The sequence below is a fragment of the Hypanus sabinus genome, chromosome 10 (genome assembly GCF_030144855.1).
Source record: "Hypanus sabinus isolate sHypSab1 chromosome 10, sHypSab1.hap1, whole genome shotgun sequence".
In the NCBI taxonomy this organism is placed as follows: Eukaryota; Metazoa; Chordata; class Chondrichthyes; order Myliobatiformes; family Dasyatidae; genus Hypanus; species Hypanus sabinus.
Genome location: NC_082715.1, coordinates 108,656,455 through 108,683,479, shown reverse-complemented (window position 1 = coordinate 108,683,479; position 27,025 = coordinate 108,656,455). Strand labels below are relative to the sequence as shown.

Sequence of the window (27,025 nt, the reverse complement as noted above, 5' to 3'; positions counted from 1 at the left end):
AGGTCTTTGGAAGTGTGCCATGCCTTGATCAAAGGAGATTTCTGAGGATCTCAAAAAAAGTTGTTGATGCTCACCAGGTTGGAAAAGGATACAAAACCATTTTTATAGAGTTCGGGCTCCACTAATTCAGTCATGCAGATGGTGACAAATGGAGGAAATTCAACATTGCTGTTACTCTCTCCAGGAGTGGTTGACCAACAAAAATCATTCTAAAAGCAAGGCGTGTAATATTCCAGGAGGTCACAAAGAACCCCAGGAGAACTTCTAAGGAGCTACAGGCCTCTTTTGCATTGGCTAAAGTCAACATTCATGAGACTACCATCAGACAAATGCTGATCAACAAAGGTGTGCATGGCAGGATTGCAAGGAGAAAGCCACTACTCTCAAAGAAGAACACTGCTGCCTGATTAAAGTTTACTAAAGACTACGTGGGTAAGCCAGAAGGCTATTCAAAGAATGTTCTGTGGACAGATGTGTCCAAAATAGAACTTTTTGGCTTAAATGAGAAGTATTATGTTTGGCAAAGAGTAAACACTATTCCAGTGCAAGAACCTCATCCCATCTGTGAAACATGGTCGTGGCACTGTAACGATTTGGGCCTGCTTTGCTGTCTCAGGACCAGGATAGCTTGATATTATTGATGGAACTACAAATTCTGAATTGTATCAGCGAATTTTACAGGAAAATGTCAGGGTATCCGTCTGTGAACTGAAGCTCAAGAGAAAGTGGGCCATGCAGCAAGACAACGACCCTAAACACACAAGTCAGCCAAGCAAAGAAGGGTTAAAAACAGAAGAATTTTCATGTTTTGTAATGGCCAAGTCCAAGTCCTGATCTTAATCCTATAGAAATACTGTGGAAGGACCGGAAAGCAAGCAGTTCATGCAAGGAAGCCCACCAACATCACAGAGTTGAAGTAGTTTTACAAGAAGGAATAGCTTAAAATTCCTCCAAGCCGACGTGCAGGATTGATCAACAGCTACCGGAAATGTTTGGTTGAAGTTATTGCAGTACAAGGGGGTCATACCAGTTACTAAACACAAAGGTTTACATACTTTTTCCAACAAATACACGTAATATTGGGTCATTTTTTTCAATAAATAACAAGTATAATTTTTTGTGTTATTTGTTTAATTGGGTTATCTTTATCTAGGTTTAGGACGTGTGAAGATCTGATCACATTTTAGGTCATATTTATTCAGAGATAGAGAAAATTTTACAGGGTTCACAAATTTTCTAACACCACCGTATAAACTCATTTCATGTTTTAATAAACTCCAAAGACTTTGCTTGATCTTCAGCTCACTTAATAATAAAATTCAATAGAAAACAAGTTTGCTTCCATTTAAATGTTTTACATGGGCAAACCATAGTAAGGCACTTTAACCAAGGCAAGATGGTGAGATGGATAACCAAAATATGTCACAGACTTCTAGAATGCTATGACAATATGCAAAGGTTTAGGAAGCTTTCAACTGTTGATGCAAAGATCAGGATAAGGTCCCTAGGGGTAAACTTAATCAAGGGCAGGAAAGGACTTGCAAGTAAGGGTAATCATTTCTTGGAAATGGGGAACCAATAATAGCAGCAAATAAGGGTTGGGTGAAAGGTTTTGAACAGAGGTGCTCATAGCAGATGGAATTTGTAAAGGTGACCTTGACAGTGATGGGAAAGACAAGTCAAGATATGAAAACAATAGAGGGTGGTGGTAACCATGAGGGGGTGGGGAAAAGTATGGATTTGGAGCAGCACAGTGGCAGAGATAGTTGAGCTGCTATCGCATCTCTACAATGACCTGGTGCCATGTCGAGTTTGCACATTCTCCCTATGACTGCAGGGGTTTAGCTGAGTTCTTGGGTTTCCTCACAAATCTTTAAGACATGTGGATTGGTAGATTTAATGCCCATGTTAATTGCCTAAAGTAGAAGGGCAAGTGGAAGAATCTGGGGGAGGGGGGGGAGAAATGGGATTAGAGCAAGATTACCATTAAATGGGTGCTTGATGGTCAGCACACATTCCATATGACACAAGGCTATTTCTCACTATGCCGTTTCTCAGAGCAACGCCAACTGCCTCACTAATTTTCCCAGTCACCTATTCATCCCCATACTTCCAATAACTCCCACTCCAGATACTATTACTTAACTACATATGTTACGTACCCGTGACGTGACAGTGATGTACTTGTCACATGACAGGTGTTAAAGCTATACTGGACTTGAGGTAATGGTCTTGTGATGGTGGAGTGACATCATTTTCCCGCCAGTAGAGGTCATGTGATAGGTTTTTTTTTTACACAGGGTATAAAAGGAGGACCCCTCCCTGTGAGGAGGGGCAGTTCATGGCTGGATTTGCCATGTTGACTTCATGCCACTGCGTGATTTAATGTTATCACGCAGTTTAGTTGAAAGTTGAAGTTTTATTTAATGCCTAAAGTTTAAAAGGTCATTGCCAGCAGTTTCTTTATAATACTGCTAGTTGAGAATCAGTGGAGAGTGAAGATCGGAGGTTGGGAGTTAAAAGATCGAGGAAAGTGGATTTCGATGGTGAAACAGGTTCGACCTTGTTTGATCCTCATTCGGAAGGAATTCGTTGACTGTCCCTGTGTTAATCCCTGTGAATAGCAGAAAGGATTGGGAACAGTTTTGTAAAGGAAAGGTCAGTGCCTTTAAGCCGTTTCATTTCACCTTCGTAAATTCTTCGTGGGAAAAGTGTGGTTCAACTGGGAACTGCAACAACACGACGAGAAAGAGAATTTAAATTGTCTTAAAAAGTCTCTCCCTTAAATGGACTGTAAGCATTTTTAACTTTTGCAATACTACTTTGAAGAACTGTTTTTGCAACATCGCTTTAAGAACTGTTTAAGCTGCCACACAGCAGCTGATTTCCGGTTACGTTAGTGATTTGTTTACTTTGGGGGGGGGGGGGGTTGTTTTCAGTGTTTAATTAACGTTTTGTTTGTTATCAAAACCCTGCCTCACTCATATATTTATTGTTGCTTGAATCCGTAACACACATAAGGGGCAACTTACAGTGGGAAATTAAATTACCAGCCAGCATGTCTGGGAAGAAACTTCAGCACCTGGAAAATGTGAAAGCCAGAGATCAGAACCTGAATCATGACACTGTTAGGCAATGGTTCTATCAGCTATGTTATTAGGTCCAATGGGTGCTGCATACGCAGACGGACAATGTTCAGGAGGCTTTACTGATAATTCAATGTGCAGTATAAAGCTCAATTTATGAAATTAGCCAAGGTGGAACTGTACTTCATTAGCAAATGATGATAGATACAGTACATAGTGGAGAGTAAAGTCCTTGGCCACTCGAACCTGATGAAAATGTTATTACAGGAAATATATTCCACACTAAAACTAAATGATTCCTCTCTGCTTTACATACCTGAGTTGCTACATTTAACAAGGCGAACCTTCCATTCTTCGAAACTGTAAACGACATTATTGGATGATCCTCTTGTACTCTGCAATAAAAATAAACAAGAATCAAACACAACAACTTCAATTCACTGGAATTACCCTCCTATCACTCATAACAGAATTAGTGAGGAGATACTCAAGTCAGGATGCTTCATCCTTCCCATAAATGTCAAGAAAATCTTAAAAATATTCCATCTTAATAAAGAAAGCAAGTGCATACTATTTTATTTGAGAATTAAGGATTTTACCAAAAGATACAGGAGCAGAATTAAGCCATTCAGCCTATCAAGTCTGCTCAGCATTTTTTTTCCATCTACTAAAGTTATTTGGATTGGAAGGTTGTCAGGATTCTACAACTTGATGGAATAGAATCCCAACAGTTGGTCTTGAAGTACTATTGCCAATTTCAAATATCAGCTAAATTATTACTTTAACACAGGTCAAAGAATTATGTAAAAGTAGAGCTGTGGATGTGTATATAGAGTAACTTAGAATTCCCACTATTTGGTACACATCTCAAACTGCAAATTAAATGATCTAAGGAGGAATGGTTATCCCAAGTTCCTGGACTCAAAATTCAAATTAAGCAAGTCAGTATATTATCAGTATACATAAACTTAAATCTAAACATTGATTAGACCACCACATCCAACACCTAAATGCAGTACGAAGGCCATTTTCATTACCCCCAACTGAACTTGTTCTTCTCTAAAATTTACAAGGTCAAGTAATTTTCAAATTAGGAACTCTTCAATTTCAATGCTTTTCCATTAACTAATATCCAGCCACTTTTTCAAAACAGACAGAATAGATTGAACACACAAAAAATGATGTGAACAACTGGTCATAACAGCTTACATATTCCTATCTGTCAGGTCCTCAAAGTTGTAGCCTCGTATCCTTTGATGGGTATCTGAGGCAAGAACTGTTTTCCCGTCATTTAGATACCAGAGGCACTGCACTCGCACACCTTCCCATGAATCCAGTAGATTTCCCTCCAAATCCTAGTATAGACACAAAGGATATTAGTAAAGCCTCTGTAAGGTTGTATAGTATAATTCTGTTTCCATTCCATTCCTTCCCCAAAGGCACCAATGTCCAATGTGCAGTGGGAATTATCTAGTATCAGAACCCTATGACTATTTATGAATGTGGATTGCCATTAAACTTTTAACATTGGAAAAACATTAAAACCTTATCCAATTATCCTCAATCAACATTCAACTTGACCAAGTATTATCATCAAAATATGATAAAATGAAGACAGACCCTAAAGAAATTGATGAATGGAAGGATATCAGGGTTCAAGTCCAATTTCTTAGGTAGCAATGTAGGTAGATATGATATGGTAGTGAAGGCAGCATATGGCATTCTTAACTTCATAGACAGAGAATATAAACCAAAACAATCATTTGCAACTAACCAATTCTGGTTGTCACACAACAGGAAGGATGTGGTTGCACTGGACAAACTGCAGAGGAAATTCACAAGAACATTCCTGGATTTTATGGAAGAACCAGAACAAGCTTGTGTAAAGGGAGCTGAGAAGGTAACCGAATAGAAATATACAAGTTTGTGAGAGGCACAGATGGAGTAGATGGTTATTGCTTTCCTCATGGCAGTGGCATCAAAAACAAAAGGAATGAGTTTTTAAGCAAAACTGAGGAGAAAGTCATTTTCTTTACACAGTGACTGATATCTGAGACTTGCTGCCAGAGGTGGTGATGGAGTCAAATACGATCACAACATTTTTAGAAGCATTTAGATCAGTGGTTCCCAAAATGGGCAATATCACTCCCCTGGGGGATGGTGGGAGTTTTAATGGGGGCAATAAAGATAACGGTGGTGAAAGGGCCACTCAGTAGCAAGGGGAACAGCTGAGGAATTATAGACAATTTAAGAAATGAAATACTCTTTATTATAAGCATTTGCTCATCAGTGCCTCTTAATTAATTACAATGATCACATAAACACATCTCTTACTAATCCATCATTCTCTTAAGACTTTGCTCAAAACGCATGTAGTTGTTGAAAAGTAATGTGACACTTCTATACGGCACATCTTGAGAAATATGAACTAAAATCGTATTATTTCTGGGTCTGGCCCGCACATTATTGCTGTTCAATATTGCAACACAGTGTTGGCTAGTACCATTCTCATCTACTAATCATGCAGTGACACAATTCGCATGAATTGGGGTGTGCCATTCAATGGGGTAAAGTTCAGAATCTATCCTTTCAAATGGTCTTGACTGCATTCCTCTAGCCCACGGCTATCCTATTTTATGTATCTTCAAGCAGAGAGTCAGGTTTTGTCTGAACTATGATGTCGTAACTTTCCCCTTTATTGATCACACTGATGTTGGATCTACACAACAGGCAATTAACCATCACCATTAATCCATTATGAAAATGGCAGAAGCAGACCAAACAAAAAAGTGCAGACAGTATAATGTAATGTATCTGAAATTTGGATTTACACCACCACCAAGCAACCAACAACAGCCAAAGCTCCGTGAACCAAATTTTTTTTTCAAATGAGGCAATGAAATCATCCGGGCTTCTTGAACATTTGAATAACCTAGCTCATTTTCAGTCACTTTATGAAAATTTTTAAAAATGGAAAACACTTCAAAGCATATTTGCCAATACTTCACAACAAATCAATGATGGTTTGCATACTTCATTCATTTCATTGCTCATTGCTAAATCTGGAAAGCCCCATACAATCAGAGAAGAATTGATTCTGCCAGCAGTAAGGGAGGGAGGTTCTGAGTAGTCTTACATAAGTCACCAGTCTAAATAATTAAAGCAATTTCACTCAGTAACAACTCTGTTCAAAGATGAATAGATGAAATGCCTGAAAATGTGCAACATACTTAGGACAACAGAGTTGCTCTGCAGTTGGATAAGACAACATTACCAGGCAATAAATCTTTACTTCTCAATTATGTTTGTTTCATAAAAGATAAAAGCCCTGTTTAGGAATTATTTGCAAAGGGTCTAGAAAGAGGGAGAGTCAATATTTTAGGTTGTTGAGCAATTTTTCCAAAGAGAAGGACATTCTGGTCACCAACATTTTTGCATGTGAAACAGATGGGGCACAATGTCTGGACATCACAGTAAATAAGAGTTATTACTTTCTTGAAAAAAGCTGTACCTAACATATTTACCATTCACTGTGAAATTCAGAGAACACCTGCAAAAATACCTAAATGTTTAGCTGCACAAATCATTTATTATCACAGCAGTAAATAAAATATAATTCTATGCTCTCAATTCTCAACTATTTCCGAGAGCTTTGTATTGAAACTTATGGGAAATGTTTGAATACTTCCTGTTGCACACAGAAGTCAGATAGCTCTCAAAGGAAATTGCCTGAGACATTTGTATGCTTTCTAAAACTGATAAAATTCTTTGAAGACTGAAATGCTTCATTCAGGCATGACACCTCTTATTTGTCAGAAATATTTTCAAAGTTTAATGGCATCAATCTTCAATTGCATGGAAATAATGTGAATCTTATTAAAGTCAAATCATTTGTCTCCACATTTCTGTCCAAGTTAATCCTATTTAAATGTAGCATTGGCCATTGTTACCTTTTCTAATCACCGAGCCTCAGAGTTGGAAGAAAAATACTGGATGATGATCTTCAAACAGTGCCCACCTGAGTGAGCTACATGTCAGAGATTTCAGGATTTTCTCTCAATCCAAATTCCAGATTGTATAATAAAATCCTTTTCTGAACATCCATTTCTGTAATGAGGAATCAACAGGAAGGATGGAGAAAGAACTGATGTTGTTATAAAATAATTTGAGCTGAAGCCAATGTTAAAAAAATTAAATCAAAATTTTTGGTTGCAGAAAGAAATCTCTGAATGCTGTCCTACACAGTAAAAATATTAGGTTCTGCAAAGGCAGGCACCTCCCAGTCTCCACCCAGCTAACAGGAATCACCTACCACTCATTTCCAAATCACTCGCAGCCTATTTAAACCCAGCTCTATCCATAACCCTTGTACACTCATTGAACCAGCTAGCCTTGAACAGTTGCTCCTAGCCTTCAGTTACGTTGTTGCCTGTGGTGTTTAGTATTTGTTCCCTCTTATTTTGTGGTCATAGTGGCTAGTTGTTCTTGCAGTCTATTATTAAAGTTATCATTCATTTCTGAATTGTCTTTGCTGCTCTGCTTTTGGGTCAAGCCTCCTCTACATTTCCTGACAGGATAGGTGAACCATAGATTGACCCAGCAGAGTATGCTCTTCTAAAGGAAGCTGTCGATATGAGCACATGATCCAGAAGCAGCAGAAAACCAACGACCATCTGCTTGCCATTCTCTTCTAACTCTCCATCTCAATACAGCAAACTTGTAACAATCAACCTTTTCCCTCTGAACCCCAGATTCTGGTGCCCGAACGCTCTTGATGGATCCCCAGACCGATGCCGCAACTTCTTGTCCCAGTGCATCTTACACTTCAAGCTCCAGCCAGCTTTGTATTCTATAGCCAAGATTGCGTTTGCCATCTCTTGACTGAGCAAGTTCTAACCTGGACCACCACTCACGAGGACAATAAAATCACCACTTGCAATAAATATAAGGAATTCACTGTTGAGATGTACTGGGTTTTCACACATCTGAGAAGTGGAAAGGTGTCACTGTATTGGATACTTTGCTTGCATCAGGGCTTATATTGCTGGATTACATTGTGGAACTCAGGACACTCGTGGCGAGTGCAGCTGAAGCGTTGCTGGCCCATTACCATCATGGCCTCTAGGAGCACTTGAAAGACAAATTGTCTATCCAGGAGATGCCCACTGACCTCAAACGCCTCATCACTCTGCCCCTCTGTATCAATAAGCATCTCATGGAATGACCCTCCAGATCATCAGCTAGCCTCCCAGTTCTGTTCCCAGAACCATTTCAGGCTGCAGGACCCTCCTCAGCAATGACTTCAGAACCTAGGGAAAGCTCCATTAATGCCGTAAGAGTGAGCATCAGTACAGAAACAACTTATGTGCCTACTGTGGAGCAGTTGACCACCATTGCATTAAATGCCCACCTTGTCTGGGAAACGGCACCAGCAAGTAGAGGGGCCTCCCCCAGCCCCTTGATCCTGCACCATAGCCTGAGTTGCTCTCTCTGTTGTCATCCACACTCCAACACCCCTTTGCACACAAGAAGTTCTGTTGGATTCTGGCACAGCAGGCAAGTTTATGGACCAGACTCTGTGTGCAGCTTGGACATTCTAAGAGCCTGCATCATAGCGATTGACAAACCTCCCTTGGGGTATGGGATGGTCAGAGTATGCACACGGCCTGTTCACATGAGCATTGGCAAATACCACAAGTCCGCCCTAATTTGTCCTGATCGACTCACCCAACACTCCTCTCATCTTAGGTTATCCTTGGATCTCCACTTTCAATCCTCACTTTGCCTGGTCATCTGGTTCACTGCTCAGTTGGGGACTCGCATGCTGGATCAGCTACCTGAAACCCCAGTTGACGTCACATCGTAAATCCTTGGAAACGGAGGTAACCATTGACCTCACCAAACTTCAAAAGGAATACCATGACTTTGACATCACCATCAATAAAGAGAAGCCAGCACCCTGCCACTTCACAGCCAAATGACTGTATGATTGACCTCCTTCCGGTCACCACACTTCCCTAAGGTCACCTGCTCTCCCTCTTCCCTCCTGAGACCCAAGCCATGAATGACTACAGTGCTGAAGTCTACATCATAGTTTCATTTGACCATTCCAATCCCCAGCTGGTGCAGGATTCTTGTCAAAAAGAAAGATGGGGGTTTTCATCCGTGCATCGACCACTGTGGACTCACCAAAATCAGCATAAAGAATCACTACTGTCTCCCCTTGATGGATATCAAATTCAAAACACTATGCAGGGCCCAGATCTTCACCAAACTGGATCTACAGAACATGTACAACTTGATCCACATCTCCTAGGGGGATGAGTGGAAGATGGCGCTCATAACACCCACTGGCCAGGCCAAATACTTAGTGATGTCTTTTGAATTTTCCAACAGTCCAGCCATTTTCTAATCAATGATATCCCCCGAAGCATGCTAAGTATCTGTTCATCTACCTCGATGACATCCTTATCTTCTCCATGGACCCTCAAGACCATGCCTGTTGCATCCGTTCAGTCCTTCAGTGTCTCCTCAAAAACCAACTGTACAAGTTTGAAAAATACTAGTTCCACACCCCAGTCATTTCCTTCCAGGGTTATGTCCTTTCACCCCAAGGCATAACTCTGGACCCAGAGAAATTGTGCCCCATCATTGGATACTTCTTGGGATCCTCCAATTTCTACTGCTGTTTCATCTGACACTACAGCCAAGTTACCACTTCTCTCACCTCCCTCACGGATAACCTGGTCTGTTGCTGCAAACCACATTTTCGAGGAGGTCAAGAGACACTTCACCACCACTTCCATTCTCCACCATCTAAAGCTCTTTGGACCTTTTGTGGCAGAAGTGGACGCATCTAATACGAGCACCAGTACCATTCTTTTTTAGCGAGGCCCGGACGTGTAGCATACCACTGTGCTTTCTCCTTGTGCAAGTTAAACTGTATAGAGCACCATTATGGAGTAGGAGACAGGGCGCTATTCACCATTAAAAGGGCCTTGGAGGAATGGAGACATTGGCTTTTGGGAAATACTAAGCCCTTCTTGATCTGGACTGATCATTAGAACCTCAAAAAAAACATACAGCAGACTTGCCAACTCATCCCATGTCAGGCTTGCTGGGCCCCCTTCTTTAAGCAATTCAACTTCATCATCTCCTACTGACTTGGCTCCAAGAACACTAAGGCGGACACCCTGTCAAAACGGTTCACCCCAGCAGAAATTGATATCAATCCTCAGCCCATTATTCCATCCTCCTAGATCCTTGTCTGGGATCTTGAGAACCAGATCTGCCAATCCCTGAAGCACAAGCTGCACCAGCTGACACCCATGACTGTCACATGCATGTGCTGACAGCCATGTGCTCTGAGACACTCAAGTGGGGCCACTCCTCACCCTTCTCTGGCTATCCAAGTGCATTACTGTCTCTAGATTTTCTGTGACATTGGTTCTGGTGGCCCACCATGATCACAGATATACGCCAACACATCGATGTCTGCCCTCATTGAGCCAAGTCCAATTCCTCCAACCAGCAGCCTTTGATGGCCATGGCCCCACATTGCCATGGCTTTCATCATGGGTTTGCTGCCTTCCGATGGGGCCACGGTGATTATGACAATAGTAGATCTGTTCTCCTTGTTGGCCCACTTCCTCTCCAAGCTTCCATCAGCCACTGAGATAGCAGACCTGGGTTCACAATTCATTTCTTGCCTCTGGTGAACCTTCCGTTAACCTCCTCTGCACCTCAGTGAGTTTATCCTCTGGCTATCATCCAAACCAAAGGGGCAATCAGAAAGAACCAATCAACAAGTGAAGAACTATCTGCTCTGTGCCAAGCTATCCCACAATGTACACACCTCCTCTGCCACTGGTATGGAGGTAACATCATACTATGAGGATGCTTTTCATCTTATGACTGTCTATTGAAAAAGTTTTAGACTGCAAATATAGCCCTTCCCACCAAAAAAAAAATGCGAGATTGATCTGGTTGCAAACCTGTGGGTGTAGGAAATATTGAGCAGGTCAGGTAATACTAATGGTGATAGAAATAGTGGATCAATATTTTCTGGACGACCTAGAGTAAAACTGGTCAGTTCTGAAGCAGATACAGAGAGTTACCCAACATTACTGCATAAGGCCCTTTCAAAATGTCATTGATGGTGGGGAGTGCTGTGCCCCGTGTTGGAGCTGGCTGGGTCTACAACACACCGCAGTGTCTTTCGATCCTGCACACTGGAACCTCCGCATCAGGCGATGATACAACCATTCAGAATGTGGCGGAGCTGAGCGATGATGGTGCTAAATGGTGACTCCTTTGCTTGCATCTTCAGCAACAGCTTTATTTCTATCTTTGATATTGCTTTTTTTCACTTTCAAGGTTCTTTTGAAGATCCTGACCCGGAGTTACTCTCTGACTTTGGTTCTTTACAGGAATGGGACCTGCTCTCAGGGCCTCACAATCGGTCAGTTTTTGATATGCCAAGGACGCAGCCTAGAAGACTAGCGGGCCTTCAAGGTGTTGGATTTTCATAGCTGTGGAGGCAGGCGGATTCAAGGCTGGTGCCACTGCCGCCAACTGATGTGTCGCAGGAGAACAAGGAAGATCGGAAGCAGCAGGTTTGCTGTTGGCATGTGCCCAGTGGCACAGAGCTCAGAAAAAGTGACACAACAGACTTTTAACACCATAAAACAGCGAGTTGTTTTATGTCCCTCTCACTGTGAAACAGGGACATCTCTTTTTCCCTTATTAGGGAGAGAGAAAGCACCTGTGGTATGTTGAAAACTGGGTGAACGAGTAGTCTTTGGGAACTACGAGTCTGTGTCTTTATTGATGTTTTGCTGCTCGCTTGAGTGCTTGGTGGGAGACGCTGATGCTTTTTTGCTGGTAGGGGTGGGGGGTGGTTGTTGCCTTGCTGCTGCTTGTGAGTTGTGAGTGAGTGGGGGGAGTTGGGAGGGGCTTTGGGGCACTAACATTTAACTGTCATACATTCTTCGGGGCACTTTTTTGTTTTCATGGATGCTTGCAAAGAAAAAGAATTTCAGGATGTATATTGTATACATTTCTCTGTCATTAAATGTACTTATTGAATGTTCTTCACTGTACATCTGTGGAAATTTGCTGGAGTTTTTGGTGACATTCCAAATCCTCTCAAACTCCTAATGAAATATAGCTCCTGGTATGCCTTCTTCATGACTGCATCAATGTGTTGGGCCTAGGATAGATCTTCTGAAATGTTAATACTGAGGAACTTGAAGCTGCTTAGTCTTTCCACCAATGATCTCTCAATGAGGATTGCTGAGCATTCCCTTCCTTATGCCCATAATCAATTCTTTGGTCTTGCTGACATTTAGGGCTAGGTTATTATTGCAACATCACTCAACTAGATTATCTCTCTCTCTTTCCCCTGTACACCTCTGTTGCCATCTGAGATTCTGCCAACAGTAGTGTCATCAGTGAATTTATAGAATGCTTGTGCTGTGCCTAGCCACACAGTTGAGTATAGAGAGTTGACTAAGCACATATCCTTAATGTGGGCCTGGATTATCAGTGAAGAGAAGATGATATTACTGATCCACACTGACTGCGGTTTCCCAATGAGGAAGTCAAGGTTCCATTTGCAGAGGGAAGCTCAGGGCCAAGTCACACTACAGGGGAGAATGTGGAGACTTTGCAGAGGGTACACCAGAATATTGCCTGATATTAGCTATAGGAGGGGTTGGATCAACTTGGATTGCTTTCTCTGGAGCATTGGTGGCCAAAGGCTGATCCAGGGTGTAAATGCCAAATATTAGAGGGTATAGCTTTAAGGTGAGGGGAGGGTGTTTAAATATTTGCAAAACAAGTTTATTTTTTTTCCATGGAGGGTAGTAGGTGCCTCATGCTGCAAGGGAAGGCGATAGAAGCAGATACTATAATGTTTAAAAGTCATTTGGACAGGCAGGTAAGAGAGAAATACTGACCGTGTAAAGACAGATGAGATTAATTAGATTGGTATTGGTGCACATATGGTAGGTGGTGTATTGTACTGTTCCATCTTTTATAATGATCAGAATATCTTGGGACATGAAAGAAAACAGAAACCTTCTGGAGAAATCCATGCAGTCGCAGAATAACCATAAAGGCAACACTGGAAATTAGGATTGAACCTGGATTGCTAGAGCTATGAGACAGCAACACTATCTCACCGGACACTCAATCACTAGAAATCAATAAGGAGAAAATGGATTCAGACATGAAAGATCGGAGAATTTGGAGCTATGGGTAACTAGCAGAGAGTAGTAGTTGAGTCCAATGACAGATTAGTCATTATAATATTGAACACTACCTCACTTTTTAAAAAAATATACAATATTTCTGTTTTTGCACTTTTTAAAATAATCGATTCAATACATGCTATTTATTTATTTATTGTTTGTGTTATTTTATTTAATATTTTTTTTTCTCTCTGCTAGATTATGTACTGCATTGAACTGCTGCTGCTAAGTTAACAAATTTCACGTCACATGCCGGTGATAATAAACCTGATTCTATATTCTTTTTTATGCCATCTTATGGCCCAAAACAAAGCTGTTCAGTGTTTCATCTTTCACCTGCTGGGTTACAATTTACAGCATTTACATGTTCTTTCGTGTGAGCTTTCTGTCCTCATTAATCAATTAACCAAATGGCTTCATCAATAGTCTATCATAATGGCAATCTCAATCAAAGGTATTACATTCGCCCTAGCTATCCCTCCCTGCACCCCCTCCATCCTCTCTGCTTCTTAAAACTAACTTGGTTTAAAAATTCAACATAAAGTGCAGATGTTCAAAAACTAAAATATAAGCAGAAACATGCTGGAAACATTCACCAAATCAAGGCAGCAACAGTGTAAAGAGAAACAGTCAATAGTTCATCTCTGCAACTCTGTCAGAAATCAACAGAAATTTGGCTTTCCTCCTCCTGGTTCCAATTAAGAGTCTTTAACTTGAAATGACAATTCGGTTTCTCTTTCACAGTAATGCTAACTGACATGTGGAATGTTTCTAGCAATTTCAATATTTATTTCAGATTTCCAGCATAAAGATTTTTTTAATATTCATTTACAGATAAATCAGTAATTTTGGAATTAAAGTGAACAAGGTACAAGATCTGTCACAATCTTACTGAAAGACTGCAACTGGTGTACTCTTGCTTCTATTCATATTATGCTTTGTACCTGTGAATGTACTAAATGCTTTTTTAAGTATGTAAAGGGTAAAGATTGACGGTAGATATAGGACCAATAGAAAATGATGCTGGAGAGATTGTCATGAAAGATGCAGAGATGGCAGAATGCATGTTCTGCATCAGTCTTCACAGTGGAAGACATCTGCAGTATACCGGACATTCAAGAGTGTCAGGGAAATGAAGTCTGTGCAGTGAAAATTACGACTGAGAAAGTGCTCAGGAAGCTTAATGGTCTGAGGGTGGATAAATCTCCTGGAATTGATGGAATGCACCCTCAGGTTCTGAAGGAAGTAGTTGGAGAGATTGCAGAGGCATTAACAATGATCTTTCAAGAATCAATAGATTCTGGCATTATACTGAATCAGTTACAAATGTTACTCTGCTACTTAAGAAGGGTGGGAGGCAGCAAAAAGTAAACTATAGAACAGTTAGCCTGACATCAGTGGTTTGGAAGTTGCAGGAATCAATTGTTAGGGATGAGATTACGGAGTACCTGGAGGCACATGACAAGATAGACCAAAGCCAGCATGGTCTCCTGGAAGGAAAATCCTAACCTAACCTACTGCAATTTTTTGAGGAAATTACAAGCAGGGTAGACAAAGGAGATGCAGTAGATGTAGGGTACTTGGATTTCAAGAAGGACTTTGACAAGGTGCCACACATGAGCTGCTTAGCAAAATAAGAGCCCATGGAATTACAGGGAAGTTATGAGCATGGATGGAGCATTGGCTGATCGACAGAAAACAGAGTGGGAATAAAGGGATCCTATTCTGGCTGGCTGCCGGTTACCAGTGGAGCACCACAGGGGTCGGTGTTGAGACCACTGCTTTTTATGATGTATGTAAATGATTTAAGATTATGGGATTAATGGATTTGTGGTTAAATTCGCTGATGATACAAAGACCAGTGGAGGAGCCGGTAGTGTTAAGGAAACAGAGAGCCTGCAGAGAGACTTAGATAGTTTACAGGAATAGACAAAGTAGTGGCAAATGAAATACAATGTTGGGAAGTGTATGGTCAGGCACTTTGGTGGAAGAACTAAATGGGCAGATTTATTTAAGTGGGGAGAGAATTCAAAATGCAGAGATGCAAAGAGACTTGGAAGTTCTTGTGCAGGATACCCTAAAGGTTAACCTCCAGGTTGAGTCAGCGGTACAGAAGGTGATTGCAACGTTGGCATTTATTTCTAAAGGAATAGAACATAAAGAGCAGGGATGTTGTGTTGAGGCTCTATAAGGTACTCACTCATGAGACCACACTTGGGAGTATTGTGTGCAGATTTGGGTTCTTTACTATAGAAAGGATATATTAACGTTGGAGGGGGTTCAGAGATTTACGAGAATGTTTCCAGGAATGAAAGGATTACTGTATGAAGTATGTCTGGCAGCTCTTGGCCTGTACTCCCTAGAGTTCAGAAGAATGAGGGTGGATCTCATAGAAACACTCTGAATGTAAAAAGGCCTGAACAGATTAGATATGGCAAAGTTATTTCCCATGGTAGGGGAGTCCAGGACAAGAAGGCATGCCTTCAGGATTGAAGGACGTCCATTTGGAACAAAGATCTGGAGAAATTACTTTAGTCAGAGGGTGGTAAATCTGTGGAATTTGTTGCCAAGAGCAGTCGTGGAGGCCAAGTCATTGGGTGCATTTAAGGCAAAGATAAACAGGTTCTTGATTAGCCAGGGTATCAAAGGGTATGGGGAGAAGGCAGGGGAGTGGGGATGACTGGAAGAATTAGATCCGCCCACGTTTGAATGGCAGAGCAGACTCAATGGGCCGAATGGTCTACTTCAGCTCCTATATCTTATGGTCTTATGTAGCTAAAGGAGGAATTTTGACAAGGAGTGAGGGAAAACCAAGTAGATTAAGAAGTCATTTTAGTCTTTGTGATTAAAGAGCTCATAATATTTTTGCATCTGTGGAAGATGAATTTAATATGCTTAAGTGGAGAAAATTAGCTGGAGGTAATGTGCTGTCTACCAAGACAAACCAAATATACAATTTTTATACAATATGCCAAGGGCACACATGATATATGACTGCCCAATCAAACTATGTTAATACGAAATATGAAAATCTCAGCAAGTCAGACAACTTCTGTAGAAAAAGAAATAGTCACTTTCATATTTTCCAACATTTTCTCCTTCGCTTCAGATTTTCAGCATCTGTATTTCTTTTATTTTCAAAATATGATCTTGTATTTATAGAGGTATAGAGGTAGATATTAAATAGAAAATGAACGACTCACACACTGATAAAATTGCCCACGTTGTCCACCTGTCACAAAACGTTTTCCATCTGAGTTCCAAGCCACACTTGTTAGACTATCCTCATGGGATTGGCTCATCTTGGTCCTGAGTTCTCCGGTCTGTAGAGAAACAAATTTAACTGTTAAATGTAAAGTGTCTTGTATCAGATGTAATTAGATATTTACATATCTTTGTGTTGTGAAACAGTGCAAGTGTATAGGAAGAAAGCTTCCATAAATGCAATATTCTAGCACAAGGTTTCCTCTACTGCCAAGATTTCACAAGTTTTTGGTTCAAATCAGTCAAAAGATGAAATTCAATCCGTTTTTACTTTAGAGGGTACTTTCAATTTTTAAAATATACATGAAAAAACTGCAAGATAAAAAAATTATATGCAATCTTCTTGTGCAAAGTTTCAGCTAATTGCACTACTTTTACGTGTCCAAATGACGCCGACTTCTTATATTTCCATTCACATATCCACCTCCTCATCTTTTCAATCACTACATGTGATTTTTTCTGTTGCTTAAATCACAATGGGCTATCTTATTATTGTTTGATGAGGAGCGCCAGTTTTGATTCAATTTAAAACCAATTTACAAAAGATCAGCACTCGTTTCAATGCTATCTCACTTTATTTTTTACTGACATCTGTTGCAGAAGCTAACACTACAAAGTCCTTCTCACAGACTAACAGAATACATCGCTTAGATCGATTATCTCCAAGGAACTTCCAATTTCCACTATTTGGGTACAATGGCGCAGACAAGGAAGGGACTGGTTTGTGTAAAAGTCACTTGGGAATTGTTACTTGAGCCAATAAAATTCTGTTAGATTCTGAGCATCCTTACCTGCACATTCCAAAGCCATAGTTCAGAGCAATCATCAGGGCCACAGGCCAAAAGGTAATTATCATCTGGACTCCAAGCCAAGTATGATACTCCATAAGCATGACCTTCCAAAGTCTTAAGCAATCTAAGCTGATGAGTGTCCTAACAGAGGGGAAAAAAAAAGCCTGTTCATGAATTATGTCAGCATAACTAATATAGTTGGCTCCTTAAGGTTGTTATAGCCAGGGGACAAGCTCCCACTACCTATTAAATGCTCCCAATGGCGTGCGCCTCAATAGCCTTTGACAACCAACTCCAGCTCCAGGCCTTCACATGCTACTAAGCCCATCGGAACCTCTTCCACTGACAGGAGAAAGGGCAAAGGTGGGTTACTAGCACCTTAAAACCATTTGCTTCAGGCAGATGGGGGCTCTAGGTTCATCAGATGCGTGGACAGAGGGAGCTTGCTCTTCATATACGCCAGCTTGCGTAAATAGAAAGCTCGGATGCAATATCCATGGTCACCTCTGACTGGAGGCCTCAGACTAATATAGTTGGGAAATTAGGATTATGCACAACATTGCTCAAAGAGAATGGACAATGACTTCAATCATCTACAGTCAATTGCACTTTTACCTTTCTAAAATAAAGACTCATTCCTCCAATATTTAAAAGCTGCAGACACATAGCTACACCCAATTTCAATACAATACTGCATAAGACTTCAAGAAAGTGCCTTGGCTCAGTTGACAACTGTCAGCTGAGACAGAAATCTGTAATTTAAATTGCCACTTGAAAAGCAAACATATCTAAATGGATACTCTAGTGCAGTACCAATGACATGCTGCAGCCCAGAAGGTGTCATATTCAGATGATAGATCAAATTGATGTTCAGTCTTCAGGTGAATGTAAAAGATTCCATAGCCTTCTTTAAAGAACAGGGGTAATATCCCTAGTGTCTTGGTCGATTAATCCATTAATCATCTTCAAAATTAAACCTATCACAGCTGTTTGTGAAAGCTTGGTGTACTCAAAGACTGACAGATTTCTTACAATGTAACTACAACAATGAATAAAAAAAATGTTCTAAGATTATGAAAAGTAGTCTGTGAGAGCAAACTCTTTGTTCTGAGTTTGGATGGAGAATCACAAGCCAAATGCTGCATTGACATTCAACATGGAGAAATGTTTTAATATTTTCAATGCATTATGCTAAATTAATTAATAGTGCTGCATTGATACTGGAAAATTTGAACAACAATTTTAGCTGTTCAGCTTTATTATTAACTAAGAGTAAGATTAAGTTTTTTCCCAAAGCATAAATAAGAACATTGATCAAATAATACTTCAGAGACTGCAAAACCTCAAAGGAAAGAAATGAAGTATAAAAATCATATTCTTCTGTAAATAATATGCTTCATTAATAATTCTATGTGGATGAGAGAGCAAACAAGGCAAGTGAATGCAGAATAATTGACAGGATACTCAGTTCAAATAAAGGAATTTTATGTCCAGACATCCACAACATAGCAGGGAAGATATGTGTGTTAGCAGACATGATTATTAAAAAAAATGGCAAATCTCTCTTCACTTCAACAAGAGTTGGTAGATCAAGCCAACACTGCCAATATTGTTTAAAGTTGTGAGCTGCCAAAACAGGTTAAATTTCCCTGAGCTGTAAAGTCAATGACTTGTAGAGTTTAGTTTAACAAACAGGAAGAAAATTAAAGGAACATTTAGAGCTTTTTTTCTATTATTCAAAGTGGCGGAGATCCAGAGTTTACAGTCTTGAAGGACAGAGAAGGCCAAGACTACATGGATAAACAATGGATACAATGCGCCATAACCACCTAACTACAAAGAAAGAGATGGATAATAATTTTGGTGTCAATCATTTTGTCTCCTGTAACAAATTCCTATTGCATGTTCTACAACCAAAAGCAAGTTGTTATAATATGGATATATTGAGAACAATATTAAAACAAACTACAATAAACAGTGATCTAAATCAGTTACAAAAAAATACAATAAAGGCTCAACTTGAATAAGAAAGATGTTTTCCTGTGGCCTTGTGATACTTACAGGATCAACCTGCCATATGATAACTGTGGTGTCCTTGGATCCTGTTGCTAATTTACTACCATCATTGGAGAACTTGCAGAACCATACTTCATTGCAGTGCTCAGTGAGAATCTGTTGTGTGTAGCACGGAAACTGCTTCCTTAAAAAAAAGGAAAAACAAGACTATTTGTAAACATGTTAAGACTTGTACAGGCTACCATAAGAAGAACAATTGGAGAACCCGTGGAATATAATATTCTGAGGGATAGGATTTTTGTTCACTTCAAAAGGAAGGGACAGATTGGGAAGAGTCAGCAGGGGAGATCATGCCTCACAAATATGACAAAGTCTTTTGAAGCAATAAATAAGAAAGCTGACAAAGTATTAGATGAACACAGACATCATTTAGGCTTTTGTTGAAGTTCTACATGTTGGTCCAGAAGATGAAGGCACAAGGGATCTTAAGCATTTTGGCAAACTGGATACAAAATTGGTTTGGTGATAGACAGCAGAGGGTAGTGGTGGATGAGTGTCTTTTGACTGAAAATCTATAACAAGTGATATACTGCAGGGATCATATAGTTTGATGGCACCAAAAAATTGAAGTTGTAGATGGTGAATATTTTCTAAGGGTACAACAGGGCATTCATCACTTAGAAACTCAAGGAGCAGTGTCAGAAGGATATTAATCCAAACACGCACAAGGTAATGCACTTTAAAAGTCAAATTGCGGTAGGACATACAGAATAAATGGCAGGGCCTTAAAAATGTTAATATATTGAGAGACCCTGGCATGCAAGTCCATAGCTTCCTGAAAGTTTTAACACTGGTGCATGGAAAATGAAAAGGCATTTGATATACTTGTCTTCAGATGATGAGGCATTCAGTATAAGGGATAGGCTATGAAGTTGCAGCTGTACAAAGCATTTGTTAGACTGCGCTTTGAGTGTTATAACCAGTTCTGGTCACTACTGTACAGAAAGAACCTATCAATAGAAAGAATGCAGAAAAGATTCATTTGGATATTACCTGGAATGGAGGATTGTAACCATATTACAGGAGAGCAAGAGGCTAAGGGTAACCTTACAGAGGTTTCAAAAATGAAAGGCATAGACAGAATAGATATTCGGTTTTACTCCTCCAGTCTATAACTAAATGGCAACTTTAAGATGAGAGGAAAGACATTTAAAGGCAAACTAAGTTTTTCATCCAGAGAGAGGACAATATTTGGAATGAGCTGCCAGAGGAAGCAAATATAACTACAATATTTAAAAGGTATCTGGATGGGAAAGACAGAGGAAACAGGCCTACTTTAGGCAAACAGGATTAACATAGATGAACATGGCTTAGGAGGGTTGTACATTTCTAAGATTATATGACTACCAACATTTGTTACCATGGTCAAAAGATTTTGTATGGTTCTGCACTGATCTGGATATTTTAGCTGTGTACACACTTAAATTTCACGATTACAGAATCATCAATGCCCAGGTAGAGAAAAAACAATGACATTCTTTCATGAGTATCCAGAGAAACCAAATTCCAGACAGAAAGCACGTACTTAGTGTGATACTCTCCCCAAAGGACTTTAAAATCATATTAAAAGTTAACCTCTCAATCTTTCTTTTAGAATTACAATATAACAAAGAAAGTTCCTTTCATCTTGAAAGGATTTATGAACATTATTATAAAAGTTTTTTTGTCTCAGACAAGATGCATTCAGAGACAGTTTTCAATACATCTAGATTATACCCTTGGATTGACTCACTGAATGCTAGGATGTTTAAAATAAAGCACTACTGCAATACCCCAACAGTATCCAAAATTGTACACTCATTATTGAGGGGAACAGCCACAGGGGTACTCTGCACTGGCTGCCCATTCCTTTCCCTCTGCTGAGAGTGACCATTTTCCTGCCTCATGCAACTCAGGGGGTGACTACCTCCTTATAGGACCCATCTATCATCTCTGCAGTTTCCCTTATGCTCACGTTCTCTGAGGAGCTCAGCTTGAACGGCGACGGGATTACTCTCCTTGCGAAAGAAGTGGATGAGAGAAGGCCTGATAAGTTAATTATAAACATGAAGTTACAGACAACAGGTAGAGAGAACTGAGCGCTGAAATAATACGTTGACAGGGGAAGCACGAAGGCAGGTTCAACTGGAAACACAGGCTGTCCCAGGTAATATTCTAAAGTTGATATTGTCCATAGATTCGAAGATGCACAAAAATTGCTTGATATGTTAGCCATACTTCAACAATATAGTAATGAATGGCATATAAAAAAAACACACACACAAGCTGATGAGAACAATTACTAAAAATGGAAGGAAAAGTCAAGAAGGCATGTCAGGGCCTCTATTTTTTGAGAAGCTTAAGGATAACACTCCAACAAACTTCAACAAATGAACTATATGTATCATGACTGTTGCATCATAGCCTAGTACGATAGTTCCAAAGCACAGAAATGCAAGAGCCTACAGAGAATTGTGAATGCAGCCTGGTCCATCATAGGCATAGCCCTCCCTGACTACTGACAGCATCTATGGGTTCTGCTGCTCAAAAAGGTGTTAGCTAACTCCAAGGATACCCAACATACAGATCATGCTTTCTTCTTGCTGCTAGCATTAGAAAGGAGGTACAGTCTGAAGGCCGAAGCCATTAGGTTCAGGAACTGCTACTTTCCATAAGACTTAGGAGCAAATTAGGTCATTTGGCTCATCGAGTCTGCTCCAGCATTCCACCATGCCTGATTTATTATCCCTCTCAATCCTATTCTCCTGCCTTCTCCATGTAACATAGAAAATCTACAGCACAATACAGGCCCTTCGGCCCACAAAGCTGTGCCAAAAATGTCCTTACCATAGAAATTACCTAGTGTTTTCCATAGCCCTTTATTTTTCAGAGCTCCATGTTCCTTGTCCAGGAGTCTCTTAAAATACCCTATCGTATTCACCTCCACCACCGTCGCCAGCAGCCCACTCCACGAACTCACCACTCTCTGTGTAAAAAACTTACCCCTGACATCTCCTCTGTACCTACTTCCAAGCACCTTAAAACTGTGCCCTCTTGTGCTAGCCATTTCAGGCCTGGGAAAAAGCCTCAGACAACAAACACGATCAATGGCTCTCATCATCTTATACCTCTATCAAGTCACCTCTCATCCTCCGTCACTCCAAGGAGAAAAGGCTGAGTTCACTCAACCTACTCTCATAAGGCATGCTCCCCAATCCAGGCAACATCCTTGTAAATCTCCTGTGCACCCTTTCTATGGTTTCCACATCCTTCCTATAGTGAGGTGACCAGAACTGGGCACAGCACTTCAAGTGGGGTCTAACCAGGGTTCTATACAGCTGCGACATTACCTCTCAGCTTCTAAACTCAATCCCACGATTGATGAAGGCCAATGCACTGTATCCCTTCTTAACCACAGAGTCAACCTGCACAGCAGCTTTGAGTGTCTTATGGCTTCAGACCCCAAGATCCCTCTGATCCTCCATATTGCCAAGAGCTTTAACATTAATACTATATTATAACCATAACCATATAACAATTACAGCACGGAAACAGGCCATCGCAGCCCTTCTATTCCGTGCAGAACGCTTACTCTCACCTAGTCCCACTGACCTGCACTCAGCCCATAACCATTCCTTTCCTGTCCATATACCTATCCAATTTTTTTTTAAATGACAAAATCGAACCTGCCTCTACCACTTCTACTGGAAGCTCGTTCCACACAGCTAACACTCTCTGAGTAAAGAAGTTCCCCCTCGTGTTACCCCTAAACTTTTGCCCCTTAACTCTCAACTCATGTCCTCTTGTTTGAATCTCCCCTACTCTCAATGGAAAAAGCCTATCCACATCAACTCTAACTATCCCCCTCATAATTTTAAATACCTCTATCAGGTCCCCCCTCAACCTGCTACGCTCCAAAGAATAAAGACTTAACTTGTTCAACCTTTCTCTGTAACTTAGGTGCTGAAACCCAGGTAACATTCTAGTAAATCTTCTCTATAATCTCTCTATTTTGTTGACATCTTTCCTATAATTCGGTGACCAGAACTGTAAACGATACTCCAAATTTGGCCTCACCAATGCCTTGTACAATTTTAACATTACATCCCAACTCCTATACTCAATGCTCCGATTTATAAAGGTCAGCATACCAAAAGCTTTCTGCACCACCCTATCCACATGAGATCCCACCTTCAGGGAACTATGCACCATTATTCCTAGATCATTCTGTTCTACTGCATTCCTCAATACCCTACCAGTTACCATGTATGTCCTATTTTGATTAGTCTTACCAAAATGTAGCACCTCACCTCAGCATTAAACTCCATCTGCCATCTTTCAGCCCATTCTTCCAACTGGCCTAAATCTCTCTGCAAGCTTTGAAAACCTACTTCATTATCCACAATGCCACCTATCTTAGTACCATCTGCATACTTACTAATCCAATTTACCACCCCATCATCCAGATCATTAATGTATATGACAAACAACGTTGGACCCAGTACAGATCCCTGAGCACACCACTAGTCACCGACCTCCAACCTGACAAACAGTTATCCACCACTACTCTCTGGCATCTCCCATCCAGCCACTGTTGAATCCATTTTACTACTTCAATATTAATACCTAACCTTCCTTGTGGAACCTTGTCAAAGGCCTTACTGGAGTCCATATAGACAACAACCACTGCTTTACCCTTGTCAACTTTTCTAGTAACCCCTTCAAAAAATTCAATGATTTGTCAAACATGACCTTCCATGTACAAATCCATGTTGACTGTTCCTAATCAGACCCTGTCTATCCAGATAATTATACATACCATCTCTAAGAATACTTTCCATTAATTTACCAACCACTGACGTCAAACTTACAGGCCAATAATTGCTAGGTTTACTCTCAGAACCCTTTTTAAACAATGGAATCACATGAGCAATACGCCAATCCTCTGGCACCATCCCCATCTCTAATGACATTTGAAATATTTCTGTCAGAGCCCCTGCTATTTCTACACTAACTTCCCTTCAGGTTCTATGGAATATCCTGTCAGGACCCGGAGATTTACCCAGTTTTATATTCTTTAAAAACACCAGTACTTCCTCTTCTTTAATCATCATAGTTTCCATAACTACCCTATTTGTTTCCCTTACCTTACACAATCCAATATCCTTCTCCTTAGTGAATACCGAAGAAAAGAAATTGTTCAAAATCTCCCGTCTCTTTTGATGCCGCACATAGCTGTCTACTATGATTCTTTAAGGGACCAATTTTATCCCTCACCATCCTTTTGCTATTAATATAACTGTAGAAACCTTTTGAATTTATTTTCACCTTACTTGCCATACTTGGGTATATTTAAAATGGAGGTTGATAGGTTTGATTAATAAGAGTGTTAAATGTTTCCTGTAGTAATAAGTACTGACAATAAGTACTCCTGCTTGAGTACTGTTGGGAGGGGACAGCCTATCTGGGTACAGAGGAGATGTTAGAGTTGTTTTTTTTTAAAAAACGCAGAGAGGTCAGTGCGTGAATGGGATGCCGGCAACGATGGTGGAGGTGGATACGATAGGGTCTTTTAAGAGACTCCTGGGTAAGTTCATTGAGCTTAGAAAAATAGAGGGCTATGGGTAACCCGATGTGATTTTTAAGGTAAGGACACGTTTGGCACCGTATTGTGGGCCGAAGGGTTTGTATTGTGTTGTAGGTTTTCTATGTTTCTAATATTCAATGTTTCAATGAGATCCCTCTTCATTCTAATAAACTCCAGCGAGTACAAGCCTAAAGCATTCAAACGCACCAAAGCATTACATCCTTGCTTTTATATTCTAGTCCTCTTGATTCAGATCGACAGGTTTACTATACACCATCAGGATAGATCTATAGTCTCTCAAAAGCAGAGGTGGAGGAGTATGCCTCATGATCATCTCTTCTTGGTGCACAAATATAGCAGTGCTGTCCCAGTTCTGTTCATCAGACCTGGAATACCTAGCAGTTAAATGCCGTCCTTCTTACCTACCACTGGAATTCTCCAGGGTCACTTTGGTAGCAGTATACATTCCACCTCATGCCAATGTCAATCAGGCTTTAGATGATCTGACCATGGGATCAACATGCAAAAATCAGTGCACCCCAATGCCTTCACCATTGTTTTGGGAGATTTTAACCAGGCTAGTCTGAAAAAAATCACTAAGTAATTACCATCAAAAAATCACTTGCAATAAAAGAGGAAACAACACACTGGACTATTGCTATATCACTATCAAGAATGCCTATCATGCTATTCACGCCCTCACTTCTGGAAGTCTGATCACCAAAGCTGTACTTCTACTCCCTGAATATTGGCAGAGACTGAAGACTTCAGCATCAATAGTGAGGCCCAGGAAGGTATGGACAAGGGAAGCACAGCAGCGCATAAAGGACTGCTTTGAATCGGTGGACTGGACCGTATTCAGGGATTCATCTTCAAACCTGGATGAGTATGCTGCAGTTGTTACCAACTTAATTAAAATCCGTGTGGATGAGTGTGTGCATACAAAGACTTACTGTACATTCCCAAAGCAAAAGCCGTGGATGAACCAGGAGGTACGTCATCTGCTAAAGGCTAGATCTGTGGCTTTCAAGTCTGATGACCCAGGCCTATAACCAGAAAACTAGGTATGATTTGTGGAGGGCTATTTCAAGGGCAAAGAGACAATTTCGAACGAGGTTGGAGGCAACATCGGATGCACAGTAACTCTAGCAGGGTTTGCAAGACATTACCTCCTACAAAGCAAAACCCAATAGCATGAATGGCAGCGATGCTTCACTACCAGATGAACTCAACACCTTCTTGCCTGATTTGAAAGGGAGAACACAACTACAGCTGTGAAGATCTCTGCTGCACCTGATGACCCTGTGATCTCTGTCTCAGAGATCGATATTAGGCTGTCTTTAAAGAGAGTGGACCTTCGCAAGGCAGAAGAACCAGATGCAGTACCTGGTAAGGCTCTGAAAACCTGTGCCAACCAACCAGCAGGAGTATTCAAGGAAATTTTACAACCTCTCACTGCTACATGCGAAAGTACAGGTTTCTCCTGCTATCCAAAGGTAGAGCGTTCTTATGAAACCGTTTGTAAGCTGAAATGTCGTAAAGTGAAGAAGCAATTACCATCAACTTATATGGGGAAAATTTTTGAGCATTCCCAGACCCAAAAAAAACCTACCATATCATACCAAATAGCACATAAAACCTAAAATAACTCAAACATATAGTAAAAGCAGGAATGGTATAATAAAGACACAGCTATGTAAAGTAGAAATATTGTATGTACGGTGTAGTTTCACTTATCAAAATAGAGAAGACAGCGAACCAAAATCAACTTGGAGGAAAAAAATACGCATGTACACGCATGTGCACACAACCGCCCGCACAAGATTTCACAGTCATGGTAGTCTTTCTCAGGGTAAACACATTCAAGCAGGTGTCTTTTCTTCATAAAAGTGAAAATCCTCTTTGGTTAGCGAAAACAGGTACCAGTGTAGGTAGGTCTTTTGTTACAGTGAGCTGTCATAAAGCGAACGTTCGAAAAACGGGGGCCAC

The 27,025-nt window shown here is 40.5% G+C and overlaps 1 protein-coding gene across 7 annotated transcripts in view; it reads right to left on the bottom strand.

Annotated features, from left to right (window-relative positions):
- LOC132400957 (WD repeat-containing protein 26) overlaps positions 1-27,025 on the bottom strand; it is a 143,650-nt gene that overhangs the window by 38,684 nt on the left and 77,941 nt on the right. For 4 of the 7 annotated variants that reach the window (XR_009514439.1, XR_009514440.1, XM_059982564.1 and 1 more), the window contains exons 7-11: positions 19,456-19,594; positions 17,395-17,535; positions 16,543-16,662; positions 4,296-4,441; positions 3,403-3,481 (exon numbers count right to left, since the gene is read on the bottom strand). Coding sequence is in view for 4 of the 7 variants with exons in the window: in XM_059982564.1 (XP_059838547.1) it covers positions 3,403-3,481; positions 4,296-4,441; positions 16,543-16,662; positions 17,395-17,535; positions 19,456-19,594 (625 nt within the window). In the remaining 3 variants the exon portion in view is untranslated. Of the gene's footprint in view, positions 1-3,031; positions 3,083-3,402; positions 3,482-4,295; positions 4,442-16,542; positions 16,663-17,394; positions 17,536-19,455; positions 19,595-27,025 lie in introns of those variants that run through there. The other 3 variants (XR_009514441.1, XM_059982567.1, XM_059982566.1) reach the window with 3 other exon arrangements.